General features: G+C 36.7%; 1 protein-coding gene across 1 annotated transcript in view; it reads left to right on the plus strand.

Annotated features, from left to right (window-relative positions):
- The window catches only part of LOC150109678 (apoptosis-inducing factor 3-like), a 288,264-nt gene that overhangs the window by 230,411 nt on the left and 34,925 nt on the right, over positions 1–22,928 (plus strand). The window contains exon 9 of the mRNA XM_090402963.1: positions 3,798–3,873. Within this exon, the coding sequence (XP_090259089.1) occupies positions 3,798–3,873 (76 nt within the window). The remainder of the gene's footprint in view (positions 1–3,797; positions 3,874–22,928) is intronic.

The raw sequence follows: 22,928 nt of genomic DNA on the forward strand, positions 1-22,928 counted from the left end.
GGGTTTGCATAAGCCAAACGTAGTGATTAAAAGAGATGGTGACGTTTGGGTAGTTGATGCCCAGGTGGCGGGAACAGGGCACCCACTAGCCTATAGCCATAATAAAGTAAACTATTATAAAAATAACCAAGATCTAGTTAGCAAGATACGGGAGGAGCATGAGTCAACTCCGAGGTTTACCAGCTCTACCATATCTTTACATGGCGTATGGAGTGCAGATAGTTATAATGACTTAAAACAGCTTGGGCTTATGCAGAAGAATATAAAAGTTCTTTCCTTGAGGGCCCTACAGGGCACACTAGTGGCATGGTGTTGCCACCAGTGTATACAATGAATACAATGATAACTAGAACAGGCATAGGGTAAAACACTTGTAAAGGCTTAGGCCTATATCAAGTCTGGACGTGATGTAAGGGTAATACTGCCCGTAACCAGTATAAAGATTAATTTAAAAAAATAATAAAAATAAAAAAAGTGGTGTACCACAAGGATCAGTGCTTGGTCCACTGTTATTCAATCTGTACATTAATGATATTGGGAAGGATTTGAAAAGTGACATACAGTTATTTGCTGATGAATAGGCTGGAATTGTGTGAATGGGAAAATGGGTGTCAGTAAATGTAAAGTCATTCACTTCAGCATGATTAGATATCCAGTGTCGTATTATATCAGTGGGATTAGGCTAGAAGAAACTGATGAGGCTAGGGATCTTGGAGTGTTAATAGATAGGGAGTTGAAGTTTAGAGGCCATGTGGCAAAGATTGAAAATACAACTCAAAGATAATTGCAATGCTGAAATGAATGTTCACATGTAAAGATAAGGATGTTATTTTGCCTCTTTACAAGGCCTTGATAAGACCTCACTTGGACTATTGTGCGCAGGTCTGGTCTCCTGTTTTCCATTGTGATTCTGATATATTGGAGAGAGAGAGAGAGAGTATAAAGGAGAGTGTTAAATTGATATCAGGATTCTGGAATACAGATTATAAAGACAGATTGAGAATTTGTAGACTGCAGACACTAGCAAACAGGAGAAAGAGGGATAATATGATTGACTTACAAACTTCTGAAAAGTTCATGCAGGATTTCAATTTTTGGAATTTTTCAATTTATGGAGGGTGGGGATGGACGAGAGGGCAGCCTTGGAAGCTGAGAATGAAGGGTGCGAGGGCTTGATTTTTCACTCATAGGGTGGTGCATGATTGGAATGGATTGCGATTGGATGCTGTGAGTGCAAACAGTGTGAATGAATTCAAGAATAAGGATGATAGCTGGTGTATGTGACCTCCCTTGATGAGTCTCTGACTCCCTGGAGGTCTCTCTTAATAAGAATAATAATCATTTTTTCTTTTACTTGCAGCATATCAAAAAACTGTTTGGGACTATTTCTGGCCTGCACTGCTAATTTAATTCCAAACTCTGCTTTTGGCTTTCTTACCACACTGGTTACCCTTCTGGCCTGTGCTTAGTACTACTCGTATGCCTTCTGGTCACCTTTCTCCTTGAATTCCATCCACAATTTTTACTTTTTTTTTTTTCTGCTCCAGCTTAATAATGGTATTCATCCATTTAACTCCCATTTGATTTATTCTCCTGACTCTAGATATGCAGTCTGCCATTACTTCCCTCAAACGCTCCTTTACCACTTCCCATGCACTATCAACATCCAGCCTTTTCACATTTCCCAACACAACAACCCCCGCATTTTCACATGCCATAGCACTGATCCAAGCAATCTCCTAAATATGTTAGACTCACCAGCCCTGTAATTCTGCATATTACCCCCTCCCCCTCTTCTTAACTGAAAATTCCACACATTTAGTCATCTCTGAGGTCAAGACCATGTGATCACTCTAATGTTGAGTGATCATATCAAATACAAATAATGTATTTGATAAAAAGATATGGTGCAAATCGTATTGCTAAAACTGTTACGTCACAGTATTTAATCAATTTACCTTTCCTGAGGATTTGGAAAATTTTTGGAAGTAAAAAATTGAAATTTTAGATAAATATTTTGGCATATATTTTGGTTATAATTATAATGAAGAAACAGTTTCAATAAATTTCATGAAAGAGTACCATGCTTTCAAAATTGTGCAATTTTGAACATACAAGATCTTTTTGTAAGAACAATGAGTAATAAAAACATGTTTCTCTCTCTCTCTCTCTCTCAAAACTTTGAAATTGCAGCCTTTATACTACAGAATACTTCATTACTTAATTACTAAATAGCTTAAGGAAATTACAATGTATAATAGAATATACATTAAAATAAATTTTAATACACTTCCAATATTTCGGCAGCGTCACGTTGCCATTATCACTGGAACTTAAATACAAGACACGTGCACGCAAGCACAACAGACAGTAAATGAAGAACGAAGCAGGAAACTATTCTTTCTCTTAAAGGTCCTGATGGTGCCCCCTAGCAGGCAATGTTGGTATTCTTCACCGATTGGGCTGAAGGTCTTCTGATGTAGGTTTCCCAAATTTAGGGCAGTCTCATGCAACCAAATTTGTTTAGGTTTGGATTGTTTCTTAGGGCTGAGGCTGATTCCATAAATAGCCTTTCGTATTTGAATTTACTACGGTGTATTATCGTGGCTTTCTTCCACCGTATTCTATGGCGGAAATCCAGTGCATGGTCTGCAAGACCAGAGTGGCTGTATTGATGAAACTGGATGTAGTCCTTCTGTTCTGAAATTCTGATATTAGCTGTCCTGCCTGTTTGGCCAAAGTAGGACAGCTTACAGCTGCAAGGGACTTGGTATACACCAGGTAGGTCTAGGGGGAAGGGGGAGGGAGAGTTGGTCTTTAGTGGAGTGGACAAGGGATGCCAATTTTTTTTATAAGATCTGTAACAAGAAGTTAAGTCATGTTTTTTTTAGGATTTTTGTAATTTTTTCCGAGGTGCCTCGGATATAGGGAATGATGATGGATTTAGAGTAATCCTTGTTGTTTGGGGGGGGGGGGAATTGTGGTTTATTGGTTTCAATATCTTTTGATTGTCAAAAGATATTGAATGTCAAATTGCCTTTTATTACATTTGTGATATCTGACCAGAGATTAAGATGATTTACATTTCTTGCAGCATCTGTGTAAAAAAATTTAAAGAAGCGCTCAAAATGACTTGTTTGAACACTCAGTGCATCAAGCGTCAATATGCTGAGCTACATGTGGCTGTCAGCAAGTAGTTCATTAATGTTGAGATTGTATATATACTAAATGTAATATTTCAGTTCAGCCAATGAGTAACACTCATTTCCAACTATCAACATCATATTGTTTTGCGTAAAGACTAGGAAATTTTAAAGGACATTTTTAATCTTAAATTGCTGTGTTAAGAAGCCAACAAAGTCTGAAAGAAACTGCCCAAGGTTATTTACACTTTATTAGTATGATTATTATCTGACTGCAATGGAGTCAAAGAACTCATTGCAGGAGGTCTATACTCTCTTGCAAAAAAATCATTGAACGATGCCTTAAACCTTAAACCCATTTCAGTTTCTGCACTCACTACACTTTCAGGCAAAAGAATTTCCATTGAGGTGGATTTGAACCACCAATCTATAGATACGTGTACTGTCCTCCTACAGTCTACCATTCTGTCAACTGAGCTACCGTTGGACTAAAAATAAACATCTGTGAAACATGGGCTCATCCGGGATTTATGTATGGAAAATAAATTATTCTGAGTAAGAATAAAAAATAATTATGAGTTTAATTTTTGTATATTGAAAATGGTCATATTTATCTAATAATTGAAAATTTGAGATGTTATAATTTATACCTAGGATATGTACGGACATTTGAAGATGTTGTTATTGATGGCAGCTTAGAGGACCTGAAGTTTGTTGCCTACTTTGTCAAGTAAGTTGGTTTTTTAGTTAATGTCTTATTATCTATTAGTTAATTTTCTATTTAAAAAAAAACAATCAAATATCAATATTTTTAATGCTTTCACCAAAATTACTGCTACTGGGAGGCAGTTACTCTGAAATTATTATAGAAGTTGCATCGAAGTGTATGTCATTGGACTACACTAGCTTTTAATAATGGATCTGACTTTCAGTAAGGTACACCATCAAATCAAGCATGCGACTGGAAAAGGGAATATGAAAATATGTATGCAATGCATTACTTTGAAAATGGGGATATTGATGCAAAAAAGAAACCCTCTACACAGGAAATAACTGAAGAAAGAAGATTTCACCTGTTCACATGAGATCATGTATCAAAGCTTGTCAGGACTGAGATAGAGGTTGTTTACAGTTTTGCCAGAAGTTGTGAGATATGGAATATATGATAATCAAATGAAGGAGATAATGCATGCAATATAGAGCAAACTTAATATTAATTAAGTTTGCTCTATATTCATTTGGGCAAAGTTTGATTAAAATGTACAAAGATTAGACCAATTAACATTTGCTGAGAGGGCAGACTTCCATATTATTCCTCAATTTGAGCACATCCCTTGTATTTCATGATACTTTCTTTTATCTATGGAAAATTCTTTTCCCACTTTCCATTCCAATTTTAGGAACATCTGTTGCATTTGCATATCTTGTCCCAACCATCCTTGGTACATATATACCCAGTATGACAAATCCCTGAACAGACCCCTTTTTTAATATAATGTGTATTATGTCTATTATGAAAATCACTCAGCATTGCCATCTGTACTTTTAGCTAATGCTTGGTGCACCAAAAACCTCTAAAAATGCTTCCTGCTTTCTTTAAAATGACAATCTAGATATCAGTTTTACAAAATATTGACTCCAGTAACTTTCTGATAATGTTCATTCCTGCATTATGTCTTTTCTTAAACATTTTCATGAAAATGTTTAAGAAAAATGTTCATTTTTCTGCTGAACTAGCTTCAGTTATTCTTCTACTTTTAAAAACAGCAAGTTCAACAGCCATTACAGTACTACTTTAAATCTACATTAATCCCCTTCTGTCATTCCATCTGTTGGCATATAGTCTTTTTTCCTCTTGGTGTTTTCTCCCAAGGACTATAACTTTTCAAGAAAAAAAGTGGTTAGCGTATCCGCTCTCCAGCCAAAAGGCTGTGGATTAGAATCCCGCTGTGAACATGGATGTTTGTGATTGTGAAAATACTAGCAGTGGTGGTAGTGGACAGTAGATGGCATTAAAGTAGTTGCAGTTCATTGTAGTTGGTGGATTGAGTGGTGGAGACAGAGTTGTAGAGCAGGTCCCTCCCTCGATGAGTCTTTGGACTCCCTGGAGGTGTCAAATAATAATAATAATAAATCAATAATTCTGTTTTTTTAACTCCACCTGCTCCCACACAACACAGATGTGCTGTAGGTTTGTTCATGTCTGGGATTAATATAAAAGAAGGGAGGGGAAATTAAATAATGATGTATATCATATGATATCATTTACCACTCTGACTTCTTCAACTATCTTTCTCTCTAAAGCTCAACTTTCTACAGTCAAAATATTCTAATCATGAGGTCATCCTTCTTGGGGACTTCATCGTCCACAACTCAAATTGGCTTTCCTTCTTTCACCCATCAAGCAGGCAGGAATACCGAGGTACTTGCCATTAGCAGTGACTTAACACAGATCATCAATCTCCCTACCAGAATACCTGACTGCCAACACATTTGATCACTTCCTAACAAGCTCCCCTTCCAAGTATACTGCAGAGGGCAGTTCTCCTTTTGGTAACTCAGATCACAACACCGTATAAATCTCTTTCACTGAAGAACAAACTTCATCCACCAGTTCTCAGTCTCATGTCCTTTGGCACTACAAGGATGCCAAATGGGATGATCTCCATGACTTCTGTTCCTCCTTCCCATGGTCATGCTTCATTTCTGCTGATCGAAACACCTGCTCAGACCAAATAATGGAAATTCTCACAGGAATGAAGGCCTTATCTTATTTCACCCCACATTCACAGCCATCATTCAAGCCTTGGTTCTCAAAAAAGTGTGCAAATACAAGAAAAAATGGCTCAAGATCAGAACTTCAGCTGCTCACTCTTACTATACTGCAGCTCACAACAGCTGTAAAAGAATCATCATCAAATCCAAATCAGACTTTGAAATACCAAATGCTGCAAACTTGCCTCTTGTCCAAATGGCAGTTACTTCTGGTCTCGTGCAAGAAAGAGCATGCATCCCTCTCCCTTACTTTCAGTAATACCAGATATCAAAACACGATCGACTTCTCATCTTGAAATGACTTATACCAGGGGTGGGCAACCTTTTTTAAGTTTGCATGCCAAAATCACAAATCTTTGATACAAAATTTTCTCATGTGTACACTGAAATTTTGAGAAATATATTATTATTTGGTATCGTTTACGTATTGGGGAAGGAACCTTTGATGATCAGAAATCACACTAGAGTGGTAAAATCAAAGAATATAAGAGTGATTATTGTAAGTCATATAAGATTGAATTAATGTAAAAATTAGTGATGGAAATTTTTTTCTACCTTGTTGATAGCGTGGATATTTTTTGTTTGCCTTTAAGTGTAATTCTAGCTGCCATATACAGGCACAATTTAAAGACGCAAATTTTAACATCAGCAAAAGAGTAAACAATAATTCTGAAATTTTTGTTTTTGTTTTTTTTTATAAAGATCAATCAGACAAGTTTTTCAAGTTTTTCCAATATATTACAGTGTACAATCTCATAATCGTTTTATTTGACTAAAGCACAATAAAATAAAATACAATTAGAGATATTCTTTTATTAATTCTTAATTCCTTATGAGTAATACATAAAATTATATGAGGGTGGTCTGAAAAGTTCTCCGCTTCGATCATATATGGCAACACTATCAGCAAGATTTTTTTTCTCTAAGTTGATACATCTTCATAAACATCCATGTGAAATTGCAAGTCATTCTATCAAGTAGTTTATTTTATACAGCTGTCGGAAGCCAAAGTGTTGTCTGTATCCCTTGAAATGGATAAAATTGAGTATCGTGCGGTTATAAAATTCTTTGTAAAAGAGGATTTAATGGCAAAAGAAATTCATTTGAACTTCATAAAAGTTCTCTCTTTTCCTTTGTTTTCGACAATTAAGAAATGGGCTGCGGAGTTTAAACGTGACCGTACCAGCCTTGAAGATGATCCACGTGAAGGACGTCCAAAAAGTGTAACAACACCAGAAATTATTGATCAATTGCATGATATGGTATCGGATGACCAGCGAGTCAAAGTGCATGAAACTGCTGAGACTGTAGGCATTTCAAAAGAACGTAGAATATATTTTGCATGAAGAATTGCAAATGAAAAAGCTTTGCACAAGATGGGTGCCATGCTTGCTCACAGCAGATCAAAAACACACTTGCATGAAAATCTCTGAACAGTGCTTGGAGCGTTTTAACAAGAATAAAACTGATTTTGTGCATCAATTACTATCGATCAGACTTGTATTCACCATTACACACCAAAATCCAAACAGCAGTCAAAACAGTGGACAGAAGCCTGTTGTTCAGTGCCAAAGAAGACAGTCGGTTCCATCAGCAGGAAAGGTCATGGCATCGTTGTTTTGGGATGCTAAAAGCATTTTGTTTATTAATTATCTTGAAAAGGGTAAAACAATAACGGGGGAATATTCTTCCAATCTTATAACCAGACCAGACGAAAAAATTCGTGAGAAAAGATCTAGTTTGCAGAAGAAAAAATCATCTTTCATCAGGACAATGCACCTTCTCACAAAAGTGTTTTGGCAATGGGTAAATTAAGGTATCTGCACTATGAATTATAATAAATTTAGTTAAATCCTTTATCCAAGTGTGAGCAAACAAAGTTTGCACCTGAAAGTATCTTCAGGACTGGGGTAAGATAGTACAACACCAGGGAACTTGTTGCAAAGGTGGAGCAAGCTAACATCACTCCTATCTCAGTATCTCCCATAATGCAAAACACATCTCCTTGCGTATATGTATAATGTTATGCATTAAGGGAAGGGCCACTACCCAGACTAGTTTCGACCTTTATTGAGGTCTCTTCAGTGGGAGCCAGGTCCTAAGTGGATATACCAGGCAGAAGCATTAGCAAGGTCATCTCTACCTATAGGAGTTACCAAAAGGTGTGCCACCTTTTTATTAAATTACTCTGGATCTAGAGAAAGATGTTGAAAGTTTATTTTGCGCTTGGTTAGACTAGTTTCGAACTTCATTGAGGTCTCTTCAGTGGGAGCCAGGCCCTAATTGGAGATACCAGGCAGAAGCATTGGCAAGGTCATCTCTACCTATAGGAGTTGCCAAAAGGTGTGCCACCTTTTTATTAAATTACTCTAGATTTAGTGAAAGACGTTGATTTATTTTTCACTTGGTTAGACTATAATAAATTTAGTTTAATCCTTTATCCAAGTGTGAGCAAACAAAGTTTGCACCTGAAAGTATCTTTAGGACTGGGGAAAGGTAGTACAACACCAGGCAACTCATTGCAAAGGTGGAGCAAGCTAACATCACTCCTATCTCAGTAATGCATAATGCAAAACACATCTCCTTGTGGATATGTATAATGTTATGCATTAAGGGAAGGGCCACTACCCAGACTAGTTTCGACCTTTATTGAGGTCTCTTCCGTGGGAGCCAGGCCCTAGGTGGAGATACCAGGCAGAAGCATTAGCAAGGTCATCTTTACCTATAGGAGTTGTCAAAAGGTGTGCCACCTTTTTATTACGTGGTGAAGTTGTCTGGTGTCATACTTCCTTACCCCAGTCCTGAAGATACTTTCAGGTGCACACTTTGTTTGCTTACACTTGGATAAAGGATTAAACTAAATTTATTATAGTCTAACCAAGTGAAAAATAAATTTTCAACATCTTTCTCTAAATCCAGAATAGTTTAATAAAAAGGTGGCGCACCTTTTAGCAACTCCTATAAGTAGAGATGACCTCACTAATGCTACTGCCTGGTATCTCCACTTAGGGCCTGCCTCCCACTGAAGAGACCTCAATAAAGATCGAAACTTGTTGGAACGTCTTACCCAGCTGACTGTTCCATTTTTGTTGATTTGATAATGTTATCTTTTCCTCCTTAAGTTCCGTATTTATTCGTTAGTTGTTGATTGATGCTCATCTGAATATAAAGAAATTTATATTATACTGTGCCACCCTGTATTCAGATTAGTCTAAATAATATAGAGGATTCAATCATCAACTATACTTATATCATCACTTTTTCTTCAGGCCGAGGTTGTTAATAGCATTTAAGGCTTCCGCAAAGGTCCAATTAATTTTATGAGCGATGGAATGAAAGAAACTCGACAAAAGAATACATTTAATGTGGAATTAAATTTTGCAGATAGTTATACATGTATAACCTCAATGTCAATACATCTGTGGGATTGGATGGTATACCAGCTCGTGTAGTACGAGAAGCAGCTAAAGAATTGTCAGTACCCTTGACCATTTTGTTTAATTTGAGTCTCGGGTCTGGGTTAGTCCCGAGCGGATGGAAGGAGGGGAAAATAGTTCCACTGCATAAAGGAGGTTCCAAGACTACTGTTGTAAATTACCGACCGATTAGCATATCAGGAATCATTGTCAAGGTCGTAGAGAAATTAGTCAAGAAAAGAATACAGGATTGGATAGATGAAAATGGGATATTGTATGGGGGACAACATGGTTTTGTGAAGGGTAGATCATGCCTCAGTAACTTGCTCATGTTTTATAACACAGTGACGGCTGAACTGGATAGGGGAAATGGGTTTACAGTGATACTACTGGACCTTGCCAAGGCTTTTGACAGGATACCACATGGAACCCTAATCAGTAAACTGGAGCAGATGGGGATAGATAAAGGGTTGGTAAGATGGATAGGAGGGTGGTTGAAGGAGAGATACCAGAGAGTGGTTTATTCAGGAGTGTAGTCAAAAAGATGTCTTGTGACTAGTGGAGTGCCGCAGGGCTCTGTTCTTGCACCACTGCTTTTCAATTTGTTCATCAATGATATAGGAAAGGATTTGAGAGGAAGTGTTCACTTGTTTGCTGATGATGCAAAGTTGGGTAGAGCAATTGTGAGTGCACAGGATGTCAAAATTTTACAGGATGATTTGGATAGTTTGGAGGACTGGGCTAGAAAAAATGGATGTCAGTTTAATGTGGCAAAGTGTAAGGTTATGCACTTTGGGGTGAAAAGAATAGCAGCAGTATATCGCATTGATGGAACCGTACTCCAGGAGATTGATGAGGCCAAGGCGTTTGGGAGTGCTGGTGGATAGGGAGTTGAAGTTTAGGGTGCACATTGCAAAAGTGACTAAAACAGCTCACCAAATCACTTGGCTTATGAAAAATACTTTAACATGCAGAGACAAACAAGTTGTTGTTCCTCTGTATCGAGCCTTGATAAGACCCCATCTGGACTTTTGTGCCCAGTTATGGGCACCAGGGTTTCTTCGTAATGGGGAGGAAGTGGAGAGGGTCCAGAGACGAGTGACCAAGATGATAGCAGGTCTGTGGAATGAACCTTATGAGAATAGTTTGAGGATATGTGGGTTGCAGAAATTGGACGATAGGCGACGGAGGGGTGATATGATTGAGACATTCAAATTACTGAAGGGTTCTTATAAGATTGATCTAGAAGATATTTTTGAAAATATGACTGGTGGTGGGAGGACTAGGGGCCATGCGTGGAAGCTGGGCAAGAGCGCGGTTGACAAGGGTATTAGAGCCAGGTTTTTTACTTGGATAGTGGTGAATGAGTGGAATAAGCTTCCAGAATCTGTTGTGGGTGCTACGACCGTGAATGAGTTCAAGGCAAGATATGATAGATTATGTGTGAATGTTGAATAGTTGTTCCAGACGTGATGTTAGGGCCTCCCTCGATGAGTCTGTCGACTCCTTGGAGTTTCCCGGAACAATAATAATAATAATAATAACTATCTGCAAAAGGTTTTCCAATTAAAAATTACAAAATTCACAGTCAGATATTAATAACTTCTCAGTTAGGTTTGAGGATCATGACTAATGTTAACATTTCTTAATTCTTAAAGCATTAGTATTTCTTTGACATAGTTCTCTCTGTCCAGTTGGATGAATCATATCATAAATATATTAGCTCAGTTTAAAGTATTCAGAATAATTACAATTCATAAACTATCAAACATTAATTTTTCAGTTCTTTATGCTCAGTCAAGCAAGTTGAAAATAGTTCTTATAATTTAACTCTATTATTGTCACAATAACTAATTTTATGGCTACACTATTTTCATTCTCAGTCAGCTAACATTTAATAGAACAACATGACACTTATTATTTCGAGAGGAAAGTATTTCAGTACATCTGACATCCAACCATTAATCGACATAACACCACAGCTAAGGTCAAAATATATCCAATGGAGTTAACTGATATTGCGTCACAATTTATAGAAAGGACAACTCTTACTGGGTTACCACTTCTACACAACAAATTCGCATGGGCACACTTGAAATTCTTGTTGACTTTTACTTTATGGCAACACAATTCAAAAGAAATCTTCCACTATAATAACTGAATTATAGACACACAAATACACAAGTCTTGATGCATTTGGTTTAAGTTATCTACTAATTCCTTATTTTCTTCTATGTATTAACTTCAGTTCTGCACTATTCTTCCACTAACCATTTGGAATTTATCGTAGTATCAGAACTCCCATATAAGTAATTCGAAATACCTATTAATTCCCTGTCCTTTCCTAGTCGATTTGCGGCATATATTAACTCCCCTTCTGTCACTCGCTACCAATCTCTATGCTGTCTCTAAGGCTTCTCCTCCTTACTTTTGTTTTCCAATCAACTACATTCTCTCCTTCCCGCCAAAATCTGGGTTTAACCAGTTCAGCTTATATCATCTGGCTTTTCTCTTCATACACAGTAGCTCATGCTGTCAGCTCGAGCTAACTAAAATAAACTCCGTTTCTCCGTCAGCAGCCAATCAAATCCAATCAGTAGAATTCCATAAAATTACTTTCACTTACAGAAATAATAAAAAAATATATCACAGTTCACATAAGGTACATTTAAATTTATATACACAAAGTTTCTTTTAATAAATTTTACAGAATAGTAAATAAAATGAATGACATTTTTATAGTCTTTTTATTACTATTACATATCCTAAGATTATATAATTAATTAACAACAAACAAAACTCAAAGCAATTATATGAATAACATATTATAAGCAAGAGACTAAGAACAAATAGTATTTACAAGTCTTGCTTATGACATGGTGGATTATGTTAAATATGAATGAAGTATTATAATATATAAAATATCTTCATTCACAATTTAACAATGGCCTACTCTTTCTCTGAAAAATTTTTCTTTAAAGAAAAATTTTTCACCTAAGATTCATTGGTGGAGGAATCAGACTTCTTTTTTTTTTTTTCAAGACCCTCCTTGGGCCTTACTACTTCTATCTCCATCGTATCATACTACTTTTTTTCTGGGTCTTAGGTTATATCTCTTTTGGATGAAATTCCTTCCTGTGTTTTCTATAATACATGCATTTTCTTCCCCTTCCTTACTTAGATCCCTACTGTTATCACGTTCAAGTGTAGTATATCTTCTATATTGGTAATCTGGGGGGTTTTCTTCAGTATACAAATCCTTCCTTAGACTTTCGGCGATGCGCCTAGGTTGTTTCATTTTTTTTTTTTCTGAATCCAAGTTATTTCTTCCAAATTCACTCACTCTTTGATAATTTCTTTTTCTATCCCATACCTTTTCAATGGGATCTCCCAGGCAGACCAGATAATCTGACCTATTCTTAATTAATTTCAACGTGTCTGAATGGATAAATATGGTTCTTTTTTGTCCTGATATTTTTTTTTATTCTATAGTTCACAGGGGATGTTTTATCAACTATCTCATAAGGGCCTGCAGCACCTCTACCAAATTTCCCCCCCTCTCTTATTGCTGGGTTGCTGTTCTAGAAACACAAGGTTCCAAGGCTTTAGCTCCTTATACCTTCATATCTTATTTGCATAAGCTCTGGCTTTTTGTGAGCTATTCTAACTGGCTTCTGCCACAAGGTCATATGCAACTCTATTCTCATAAATCAAGTTATTAATATACTCGTCTATGTCAAGGAAACCAGAACTAGCTTTCAAGTCCTTAAAGTCATAAGGGAAAGGGGGTTCAAACCCGTATAGGACCACTGCTGGAGCCTCCCTTATAGCAGAGTGCAATGCTGTTCTACAGGCAAAGAGGGTGTGTGAGAGGAAGTTGTCCAAATCAGTTAATTGACCATCTGCAAGTTTAGATAGGGTTTGCTTCAGAGTTAGATTTATTCTCTCACACATTCCATTTCCTTGAGGATGGTAGGAAGTGGTGAACAGTTTCTGTATTTTCAGTAATTTACATAACTGAAGCTTGACTTCAGCTGTGAAATTTGTTCCCTTATCAGTGAGAAGGTTTTGGGAGTTCCATGTCTTGAAATTATCAGCTCAAAGAATTTGTTTGCCACAGTCTGGGCAGTTTGGTGCTTCATAGCAGTGGCCTCAGGAAATCTAGACAAGGTGTCAATTACCACTAGTATATATCGGTTTCCTTTCAATTTGGTTGGGAAGGGCCCTATGATGTCCATTGCCACAGCTTGAAATGTACGACACTTGGAATGGGAAAGGGCTGGAGGGGAGCCTTTTTCTGTTACCTGGTTTATGTTGACACAATATACATGAAGATACATAGGCTTCAACATCTCTTCTCATTCTTTTCCACACATACCTATCTTTTATTCTGTTCCAAGTTCTCAAAAAAAAACCTGGTGACCTTCCAAACCTGCATCGTAAAAGGAATGTAGTATCCAAGGGATTGTTATCGTGGGAGCTACTATCTTATTTTTCCAATGTCCAGTGATGTCTTGTTTTGCCAACAGAAGACCATCACCATCTACGAATAGGGATTGTAGGAAGGAATGTTTTTCCAAAACTCCATTTCCTTTTTGGATCTGTAGATAAATTTCTCCCCATATTGGGTCTTGCTTTTGAGCTTCCCTTATGGGAAATTCTCCAATTCTGGAGGTGGGGTGGTTTCTTGTGGTTTTGTTGTTCTCCTCCTGTCTTTATTAATTTGATGTTTCCTTCCTCATAATCTGAGTTCTCTTTTGTCTCTTCATCTAGCGCTCTGGAAAGGTAGTCAGCGACTACATTATGCTTTCCAGGAACGTAGCTTATCTCGATGTGGAACTCTTGTATCTCCAATGCCCAGTGGATTATTCTCTAATTCTTGTCTTTCATGGAAGACAAGAATGTCAGAGGTTTGTGGTCTGACCTTAAAAATATCTTCTGCCCTAGCAGCATGTACCTGAACTTTCTTAGGGCATGTACAACGGCTAAGGTTTCTTTCTCAATTACAGAATAATTCCTTTTAGATGTGGAGAGCTTCCTACTTAAGAACGCTATTGGTCTAAGATTTCCCCCTTCCTCTTGTTCCACTACGGAAGCAATGGTGTCATTAGAAGCATCCGTGGATAGAAAGAAGGGCTTCTCGAGTTTCAGGTAGGCTAAGACTGGAGCCTTGGTTAGTGCAAGGTTGAGGGAGTTGTGGGCAAGCAGTTGTTTTTCCCTCCAACAAAACTTTTCCCTTTTTTTGGTCAGTTCGACGATGGGTTGCATTATTTGGGAGCAATTAGGAATGAACTTTCTATAAAAGTTCACCATTCCCAAGTACCTTCGAACTTGCCTCACAGAAGTAGAGATTCTTGTCTTTAGGATGGCAGTGACATTTTCTTGGGTGGGAATAATGCCTCTATTGCTTACTACATGACCCAGATATTCTACTTCCTTCATGAAGAGCTTACACTTTGAGCACTTCAGTGATAGTCCTGATTTGTCTAATCTTTCCAACACACCATTCAAGATATTCATGTGAGACTTCAGGTCCTGGGTGTAGATCAACAGGTCATCCTGAAAGCACGTGACTCCCCTCCCCAACATGTCTGAGAGAACAGTGTTCATTAGACACTGAAAGCTCATGGCTGAGTTTCTTGCCCCCTATGGAAGTCGACAGAGCTGATATTTCTGCCAATGAGTTGTGAAGGCGAAAAACTGTCTATCTTCTTTCCTAAGGGGAATCTGGAAATAGCCAGAGTTCAGGTCTAAATTTGAAAAGAACGTTGCTCCCTCTAGACTTGTTAGCAATTCTTCTATGTTGCAAAGGGCTTCATTCAATCAATGGGCTTAGTGACCTTATTAATCTCACGCAGGGTTTGGGCTCCCATCAGGTTTCTCTACTAATATGAAGGGGCTGTTCCACCTGGAGTTTGACTTTTCTATGATTCCCACCTTTTTATATTCATTCAAGAGGTCCTGAAGTCTGTCCAAATATTTTAGGGGGGTCTTGTACTGTTTTATGTACAAAGGACAGTCCGTGGTAATCTGAATGGAGTGCGCAATTTTCTCAGCACAGGTTAATGAGCCGACATCATCCGTAAAGACTTGAGAATATTTTAAGAAGATTGATTGAATAAATTCCTCAATTTCACTCTTTATAGTCTCCGATTCAGTTGAGCTGAATGCTTCATTCAATAACTTCTTTTTTTTTTTTTTTCAAGACCCTCCTTGGGCCTTACTACTTCCATCTCCATCGTATCATGCTCTTTGTTCCTATTCTTTTCTAGGAAATCTAGACCCAAAATGACTTGACCATTTGTGTCCGCAATCTCAGGAAGAATGACGAGCTCATGCAAGAATGAAATGGGGAAGCAAGGAATGTGTAAATTAGCGACTATTTTCCTTTATGCAATCATTTCAACTTTAGCAATACTCGTAATCTTTATAGGGTTCTGGATCAAGGAGGCATTATCAGAGATTTGATTATTGAACTTACTTACCAGAGAACTCGAAATAACAGATATATGGGCACCAGTATCCAAAAGCATCTCACAAGGAACCTCCTCGATTAAGCCCTGTACGAGTGACAATGGCAATCTCCCGGTTACTTTGACTACAGTTTGCATTTTTAGAGAATTGAAACCACAGGAATCTAGGATGTCTTTATAGCTGATAAGGTTATCAGATGATTGATCGTATCTGCAGGGGTTTAAAGGCTCAGCTTGTCCTTTTTTAGTCCCAAGGTTAAAAGGAATTTTCTCAATAGACTTAGTTGAACTTATCAACTTAGGGTTTGTCATCTCTTGAGGGTCTAATACAGGGTATTAATCTTCCTTTCTTTCAGATTTGAGTGGCTTCCCTATCATTTTCCCATCCAGAGATAGTAGGAACAACAGAAAGCCTCTTTGGCATTGCCCTTGGTAGGTAAGTGGCACCTGATAGATACATAAGAGTTGATAAGGAGGGGACTTGAGCATTACAATCTTGGGCTAACATTTGCCTAATGGAGGAAATTTGATGCATTTCCTCAAGTATCCTCTCTCTACTTTTTGCTAGTTCAAAACACCCCTCCAGATCAGTAGCCCCTTCTTATGAATTACTTCCCTTAAATTATCATGTTATCCTATTCTAAATTGCTGGAAGGTGGTCCATTCTAAGTGGGGTTTCTCAGCAAAGGATATCCTCATTGACTTGGCAATGCTTAACAGTCTATTGAAATAGGTATTCACACTTTCCTTATCACTTTGAACACATTCATGTAGTTGTTTAAGGATTTGGTATTGATTTGTTGTGTGGGAGAATACTGAGATTAGCACTTCTTTAAATTGGTCATATTCTAAGGTTTTCTTAAGGACAGGGGAAGAGCATAAATACGCTTTAGCCTTACCAATTAATTTGTTTCTGAGCAATATCAGTAACTGAAAGTCAGTCCAATTTGCTGTCTCTGAGTTTTTCAACGAAAGAAAAAAAAAAGATAGTACATCATCTGATTCTTCTCCTGAAAATTGAGGAAAGACTTGTTGGGGGTTTACAGTTCGGAAAAATTCACTATCTTCCATTCCCGTACTGAGTGTAACATCCATATTAATCTATTAGCTTCAAACTTAAATTCAATAATCTCAATTCTAAAATAGCCTTTTTCCTTGCCTGATTCTGCTCCATAACCTGCTCACTGTGATTCACTTAATTTTACTATCAAGGTTTTAAGGATTACTTCTTCTACTATCACACAAAATTTCAATTGCTTAATTTATACTAGTGAATTCACATCCTGCCAACTGTGCCATTTTGTTGGAACGTCCTACCCAGCTGACTGTTCCATTTTTGTTGGTTTGTTAATCTTATCTTTACCTCCTTAAGTTCTGTTTTTATTTGTTAGTTGTTGATTGATGCTCATCTGAATATAAAGAAATTGATATTATACTGTGCCACCTTATATTCAGATTAGTCTAAATAATATAGAGGAATCAATCATCAACTATACTTATATTATCACTTTGTCTTCAGGCCGAGATTATTCATAGTATTTAAGGCTTCCGCAAAGGTCCGATTAATTTTATGAGTGGTGCAATGAAAGAAAATCAGGCAAACACCAAGTTTAAGTCAACAAAAGAAAACATTTAATGTAGAATAGTACAACATATACATACAAGTATAACTATCTGCAAAAGGTTTTCCAATTAAAAAATTACAAAAATTCACATTCAGATATTAATAACTTCTCAATTAGGTTTGAGGATCATGACTAATGTTAACATTTCTTAATTCTTAAAGCATAAGTATTTTTTTGACATAGTTCTCTCTATCCAATTGGATAAATCATATCATAAATATATTAGCTCAGTTTAAAGTATTCAGAATAATTACAATCCATGAACTATCAAACATTAATATTTCAGTTCTTTATGCTCAGTCAATCAAGTTGAAAATAGTTCTTAAAAGTTTAAATCTATTATTGTCACAATAACTAATTTTATGACAGGCTACACTATATTCTTTCTCAGTCAGCTAACATTTAATAGAACAACATGACACTTATTATTTCGAGGGGAAAGTATTTCAGTACATCTAACATCCGCCCATTAATCCACATAACACCACATCTTGCTTATGACATGGTGGATTATGTTAAATATGAATGAAGTATTATAATATATAAAATATCTTCATTCACAATTTAACACTACGCTTTAAATAATGCCACAATACTAATATCGCCGCTAGTTGACAAGCTTCGTATTTTGTTTTCTTCGACATTGACATCCGAGAGCTCTATTATGAAAATAGAAAATGATGAACAAATAATCGCACCTTCTTCTCTGCCTAGTTCTGATTCAAATGGTGAAAATTTTAAGGAGAGAGGAAAATTTGTGCTTAATGATAATAATGGACAAGAAAGTGCATCACACACAGTGACTGTTCGTGTTTTGCCAAATGATGATCCTGCTGAATGGAATAATTGTGAACAAGAACAGCTTATTCAATATTTTGTTCAAAAAGGTTATTTTCCACAAAATATTGATTTTGATGACAAAGCAACGATAAAGTCTATGCTTCAAATAAGTGGAGGAGTTCAACGGTTCATTTCAATAATCCTTTTTCAAACGGAAAATGCTGAATTGCGAAGAAATTGATCTTCCTTGGCTAGTTTTCTCACCAAAGGCAAAAATGGTGTATTGCAGATTTTGCTAGTTATTTTCTTAGTTCGGGATCAACTAATAGTTGGGCTTAATGATGGAAAAATGCCGGATCTCAGCTTTCGACCCACGAAAATAACGCGCCTCGTTCAAGATCAGTTATGAGTTGGTCCATTTGATCTAACAAGAGGGGTTTGGATATGCTTTTTATTAAAAAAAAATGGAAACCCAGTCCGAATATTGGAAACAAGTATTACAAAGAATAGCCGATGTAATACTTTTTCTTTGTGAGCGAGGGCTTGCACTAAGAGGAAAAAACGAAATATTTGGATCGCCTTTCAATGGCAATTATTTGAGATTGCTAGAATTATTAGCAAAATATGATGTGTTTCGGCAAATCACATAGAGAAATTTACAAATTGTAGACGTGGAAATGTGTCATACCTGTCCTCAACTATTTGTGATGAGTTTATTCAATTGTTAGTAGAGTATTTACTTGACAAAATTCTAAAAGAAGTTAAAGAAGCAAAATACTTTGATATTATGGTAGATTCCACTCCTGATTTGCAACATGTTGATCAGCTTACCTTTATAATAAGATATGTAAATCCAAGTACTTTTGAAGTACATGAGAGGTTTCTGAAATTTTTGCCTATTAAAAGTCACAAAGTAGTGCATTATCTCAAGAGATTTTACAATTTATTCAAGATTGCAACCTCGATATAAAAAATTGTCGTTGTCAAAGTTACGACAATGCAGCAAACATGTCAGGGAAATACAGTGGAGTGCAAAGCCAAATAAAAGAAATCAATGATCTGGCTGAATATTCTCTAAATCTCGTGGGACAAACTGCAGCGAGTATTTGTGTTGAAGTAACGTCGTTTTTTGGACTTATTCAAAAACTATTTAACTTTGTGTCCGGATCTACTTACAGATGGAATTTATTAAAGTAACAAATTCGCTTAAATAATTTAAGAAATAATCGACCTTTTATGATTAAATCCCTTTCCGATACAAGATGGTCTGCACGAGATGACGCGGTTAGATCTTTAAAATCAAATTATATTTCAATCCTTAAATTTTTAAAAATGTTAGCAATAGCCATTTAACAAAATTGTGACACAAGAAATGAAGCAGCAAACATTTTGTTCAAACTATGCGAAATAGAAACATGTATGCTATGTGTATTTTGGTACAATATTTTGGAAAGAATTTACAAGGTCAATAAAATATTTCAAAAAGATGCAGTCATAGTGAACGATGTTACAGATCATTTAAGAAGTTTAATAGAATATCTAAAACAAATTCGAGGAAATTTTGATCAATTTGAAACAGAAGGAAAAAAAATTTTAGAGTCCATCAAAAATTTGAATGAATTTGAACTGTTTAACAACTGAAGAAGCATAAAAGGAAATTGAAATTTTTCACAGACGAATCTTGTTCCACATACCATGATAATTTTTTGGCAATGGATTGGTTCAAAATTGAAACATATTTAGCTATATGCAACAGTGTAATCACAGAAATGGCAAAACGCTCTGTTGCCTACGAAAAACTTCATTCAAACTTTTAGTTTCTCTTTGAATATTTAGATTTTAATTTACAACAGAAACAATAGGTTGCTAAACAACTTGTTGCAAAATATTCAAACGATCTCGAACAACTTTTAGAAAACGAAATAATTCAATTTCATCAACATGTCGCGCTTCACATCAAGGAAAAGGGCGAAAATGAAGGAAATATCATAGACACATTTAAGAAAATTTTGTCCATGAAATGCTATCCAAACGTGAGTATCGCATTTTGACTATATTTAACATTGGCGTGCGGAGTGTGTGAAGGGGAGCCATCTTTTTCTAAGATGGCATTAATAAAAAATCAAAAGAGGGATGTAATGAGCCAAGAGTAATTAAATGCCTTATCCCTAATTTCCATTGAACACGAGTTTGCCAAAAAAATAAACTTTGGAGACATAATCAATAAATTCGCGAATTCTAAATTTCGCAAAGGAAATTTGCAATAATGACATAAAAAATTATTCATTAAACTAAAAAGTTTTATTATTTATCATCCTTTAATTCTTTAACAGGCAGAAAATTCCAGAAGTTTAAAAAATTCAAAAGTACAAAATTTCGTTTATTTGCCACATAACTTTTTTTTATTCATTTTTTGGGGGTCCCCGAATATAATTTGCCTAGGGGCCCCAACTATTCTTAATCCACCACTGTAAACAACAATGGCCCAAGCACAGAGCCTGAGGCACACCACTGGTCACCTGAGCAAATCTCCTATCCATATCACCAGTTTAGTATCCATCCCCAACTGCTCCAATTTGCGCAACAGTATTCCATGGGGTATCCTGTCAAAAGCCTTAGTAAAATCCAGAAGTACCACTGTGTAGCCAATTCCTTTGTCCAACTCAGATGTCATTCTATTATAAAAAGTTGATAAAATGCTAAGGTAGGATCGACCTTTAACAAAACCATGTTGGCCCCTATAGAGTATCATATCCTAATCTACCCATTCTTGAATTTTGTCTTTAACCAACTTTTCCAATACTTTTACCACCACTCTCGAGATGGTGATTGGTCGCTAATTAACTACCGCAGTTTTAGAGCCACCTTTATGCCAAGGAACTACTTTGCCTTCTTTCCACTCATTCGTAACCAAACCAGAGTTCAAACTTAAGTTAAATAATCAAGAGGCATTGACAATTCCTTTGCACATTCATGCAACACCTGAGCTGATATTCCATCTAAACCTACACCAGTGTTCGAATTTAAATTTTGCAATATACTAAGTACCTTTGATTTCAATTCTCACATTAGTTATTGCTACAGGAACAGAGATATTCTCACTTGGGTGATAGACTTTTGAAAAGTGATCACTCAGTAACTCTACTATTACATCTGAATTGGTCACCTCGATACCATCAGCACCCACTAAGGTTATCCTTCCGAAGTCATTCTTCCTTTTACTTGCCACATAGCTAAAGAACTCTTTGTGATTACCGTTGATCTCCTTGGCTAAGATCTTCTCATAATCTGATTTAGCTTTTCTTACTAGGCTGGTAACCTTCCTAGCTTGAGCCTTGTACTGCTCTTGTGTAGAGGCTTAAGTGCTGTGAGGACATTATGTTGGAGGTTTAATGGACTTTTTACTCTCCATGGATGATTAGAATTCTTGTGTAGAGGCTTAAGTGCTGTGAGGACATTATGTTGGAGGTTTAAACCTCCAACATAATGTCCTCACAGCACTTAAGCCTCTACACAAGAATTCTAATCATCCATGGAGAAGAGTTAGCACGCAAATCCAAGCAATACGGTAAGTCAAAACTACGACTATCTAGACAACTAGTAAAAAGTCCATTAAACCTCCAACATAATGTCCTTGTACTGCTCATGGGTGTACTGATTGCCTTTCTCCTTGTAAATTCTCCATATCATTTTCTTTTTTTGCAGATCAAGCCTGATACTACTACTCATCCATTTAACACCTATCTAATTTGTCTTCCTGACCATTGGGACACAATTTGATATTGCCTTCCATGGATACCTGCTGATTTTATCCCCTGCGCTGCTAACATCTTTCCCCTGCAGTATGTTCTGCCATGGGACTGCTGCAAGCTCACTCCGAAGCTTGTTATAATTGCCTAACCTGTAGTTCCGTATATGCCCCTTCTTAAGAGAGAGATCCACAAATTTTGCAACCTCCCAAGTCAATACCACATGATCGCTCTCACCAATTGGAGGTAACAAGGACACCTTACTTATGCATATATCCTCTGAACCAGTGACCAGATCCAACACTCACACACCACGTGTCCCTTCAGTTATGTGCGTTTCAAGTAATTATCTCTTAGAAGATGTATGAATTTCATTTCCTTTTTGCCACGTGATATTTCCTCCTTCCAAATGATATCACCATAATTAAAATCCCCATAATAATCACTAACCCTGCACTCATTGCACTAATTTGCTGATGCATGAATTCAATATCACCCCTATACACCCTGGCCTATAGCAACAACCAACTATATATTTGGTTGGGTTTGTCACTATTTCACACCAGACTACCTCAAATGCACTATCATTTACATGTCTATCATCTTGATATACTACTTTCTTTGGCTGCAACTCATCTACTAACATCAACACTACTACTCCCCCCCACCCCCTTTCTATCTTCTCTCTCCTCCTTGAAAATACTGTACCCATCACATTCAATTCTAGTGACCACATCTGCTGACAGCCAAGTTTCACTAATGCCTACAACTTTTGGTTAGATTGCACTGATTAATGCCAAAAATTCTTTCCTCTTATTTCGAATACTTCTTGCATTTGTATACAAAAATTGCAGATTCCCTTTAGTTCTTGTACCAGCTTTAGAACTGATATACATGTCACTAATTTCAGTAGTCCCTTGCCGATTTTTATCCCCTCTATTCTGCAATTTATTCCACGAATAAGGAT

The sequence above is a fragment of the Typopeltis vanoorti genome, chromosome 2 (assembly GCF_054136105.1).
Source record: "Typopeltis vanoorti isolate ZY-2024b chromosome 2, IOZ_Tvanoo_1.0, whole genome shotgun sequence".
Lineage (NCBI taxonomy): Eukaryota > Metazoa > Arthropoda > Arachnida > Uropygi > Thelyphonidae > Typopeltis > Typopeltis vanoorti.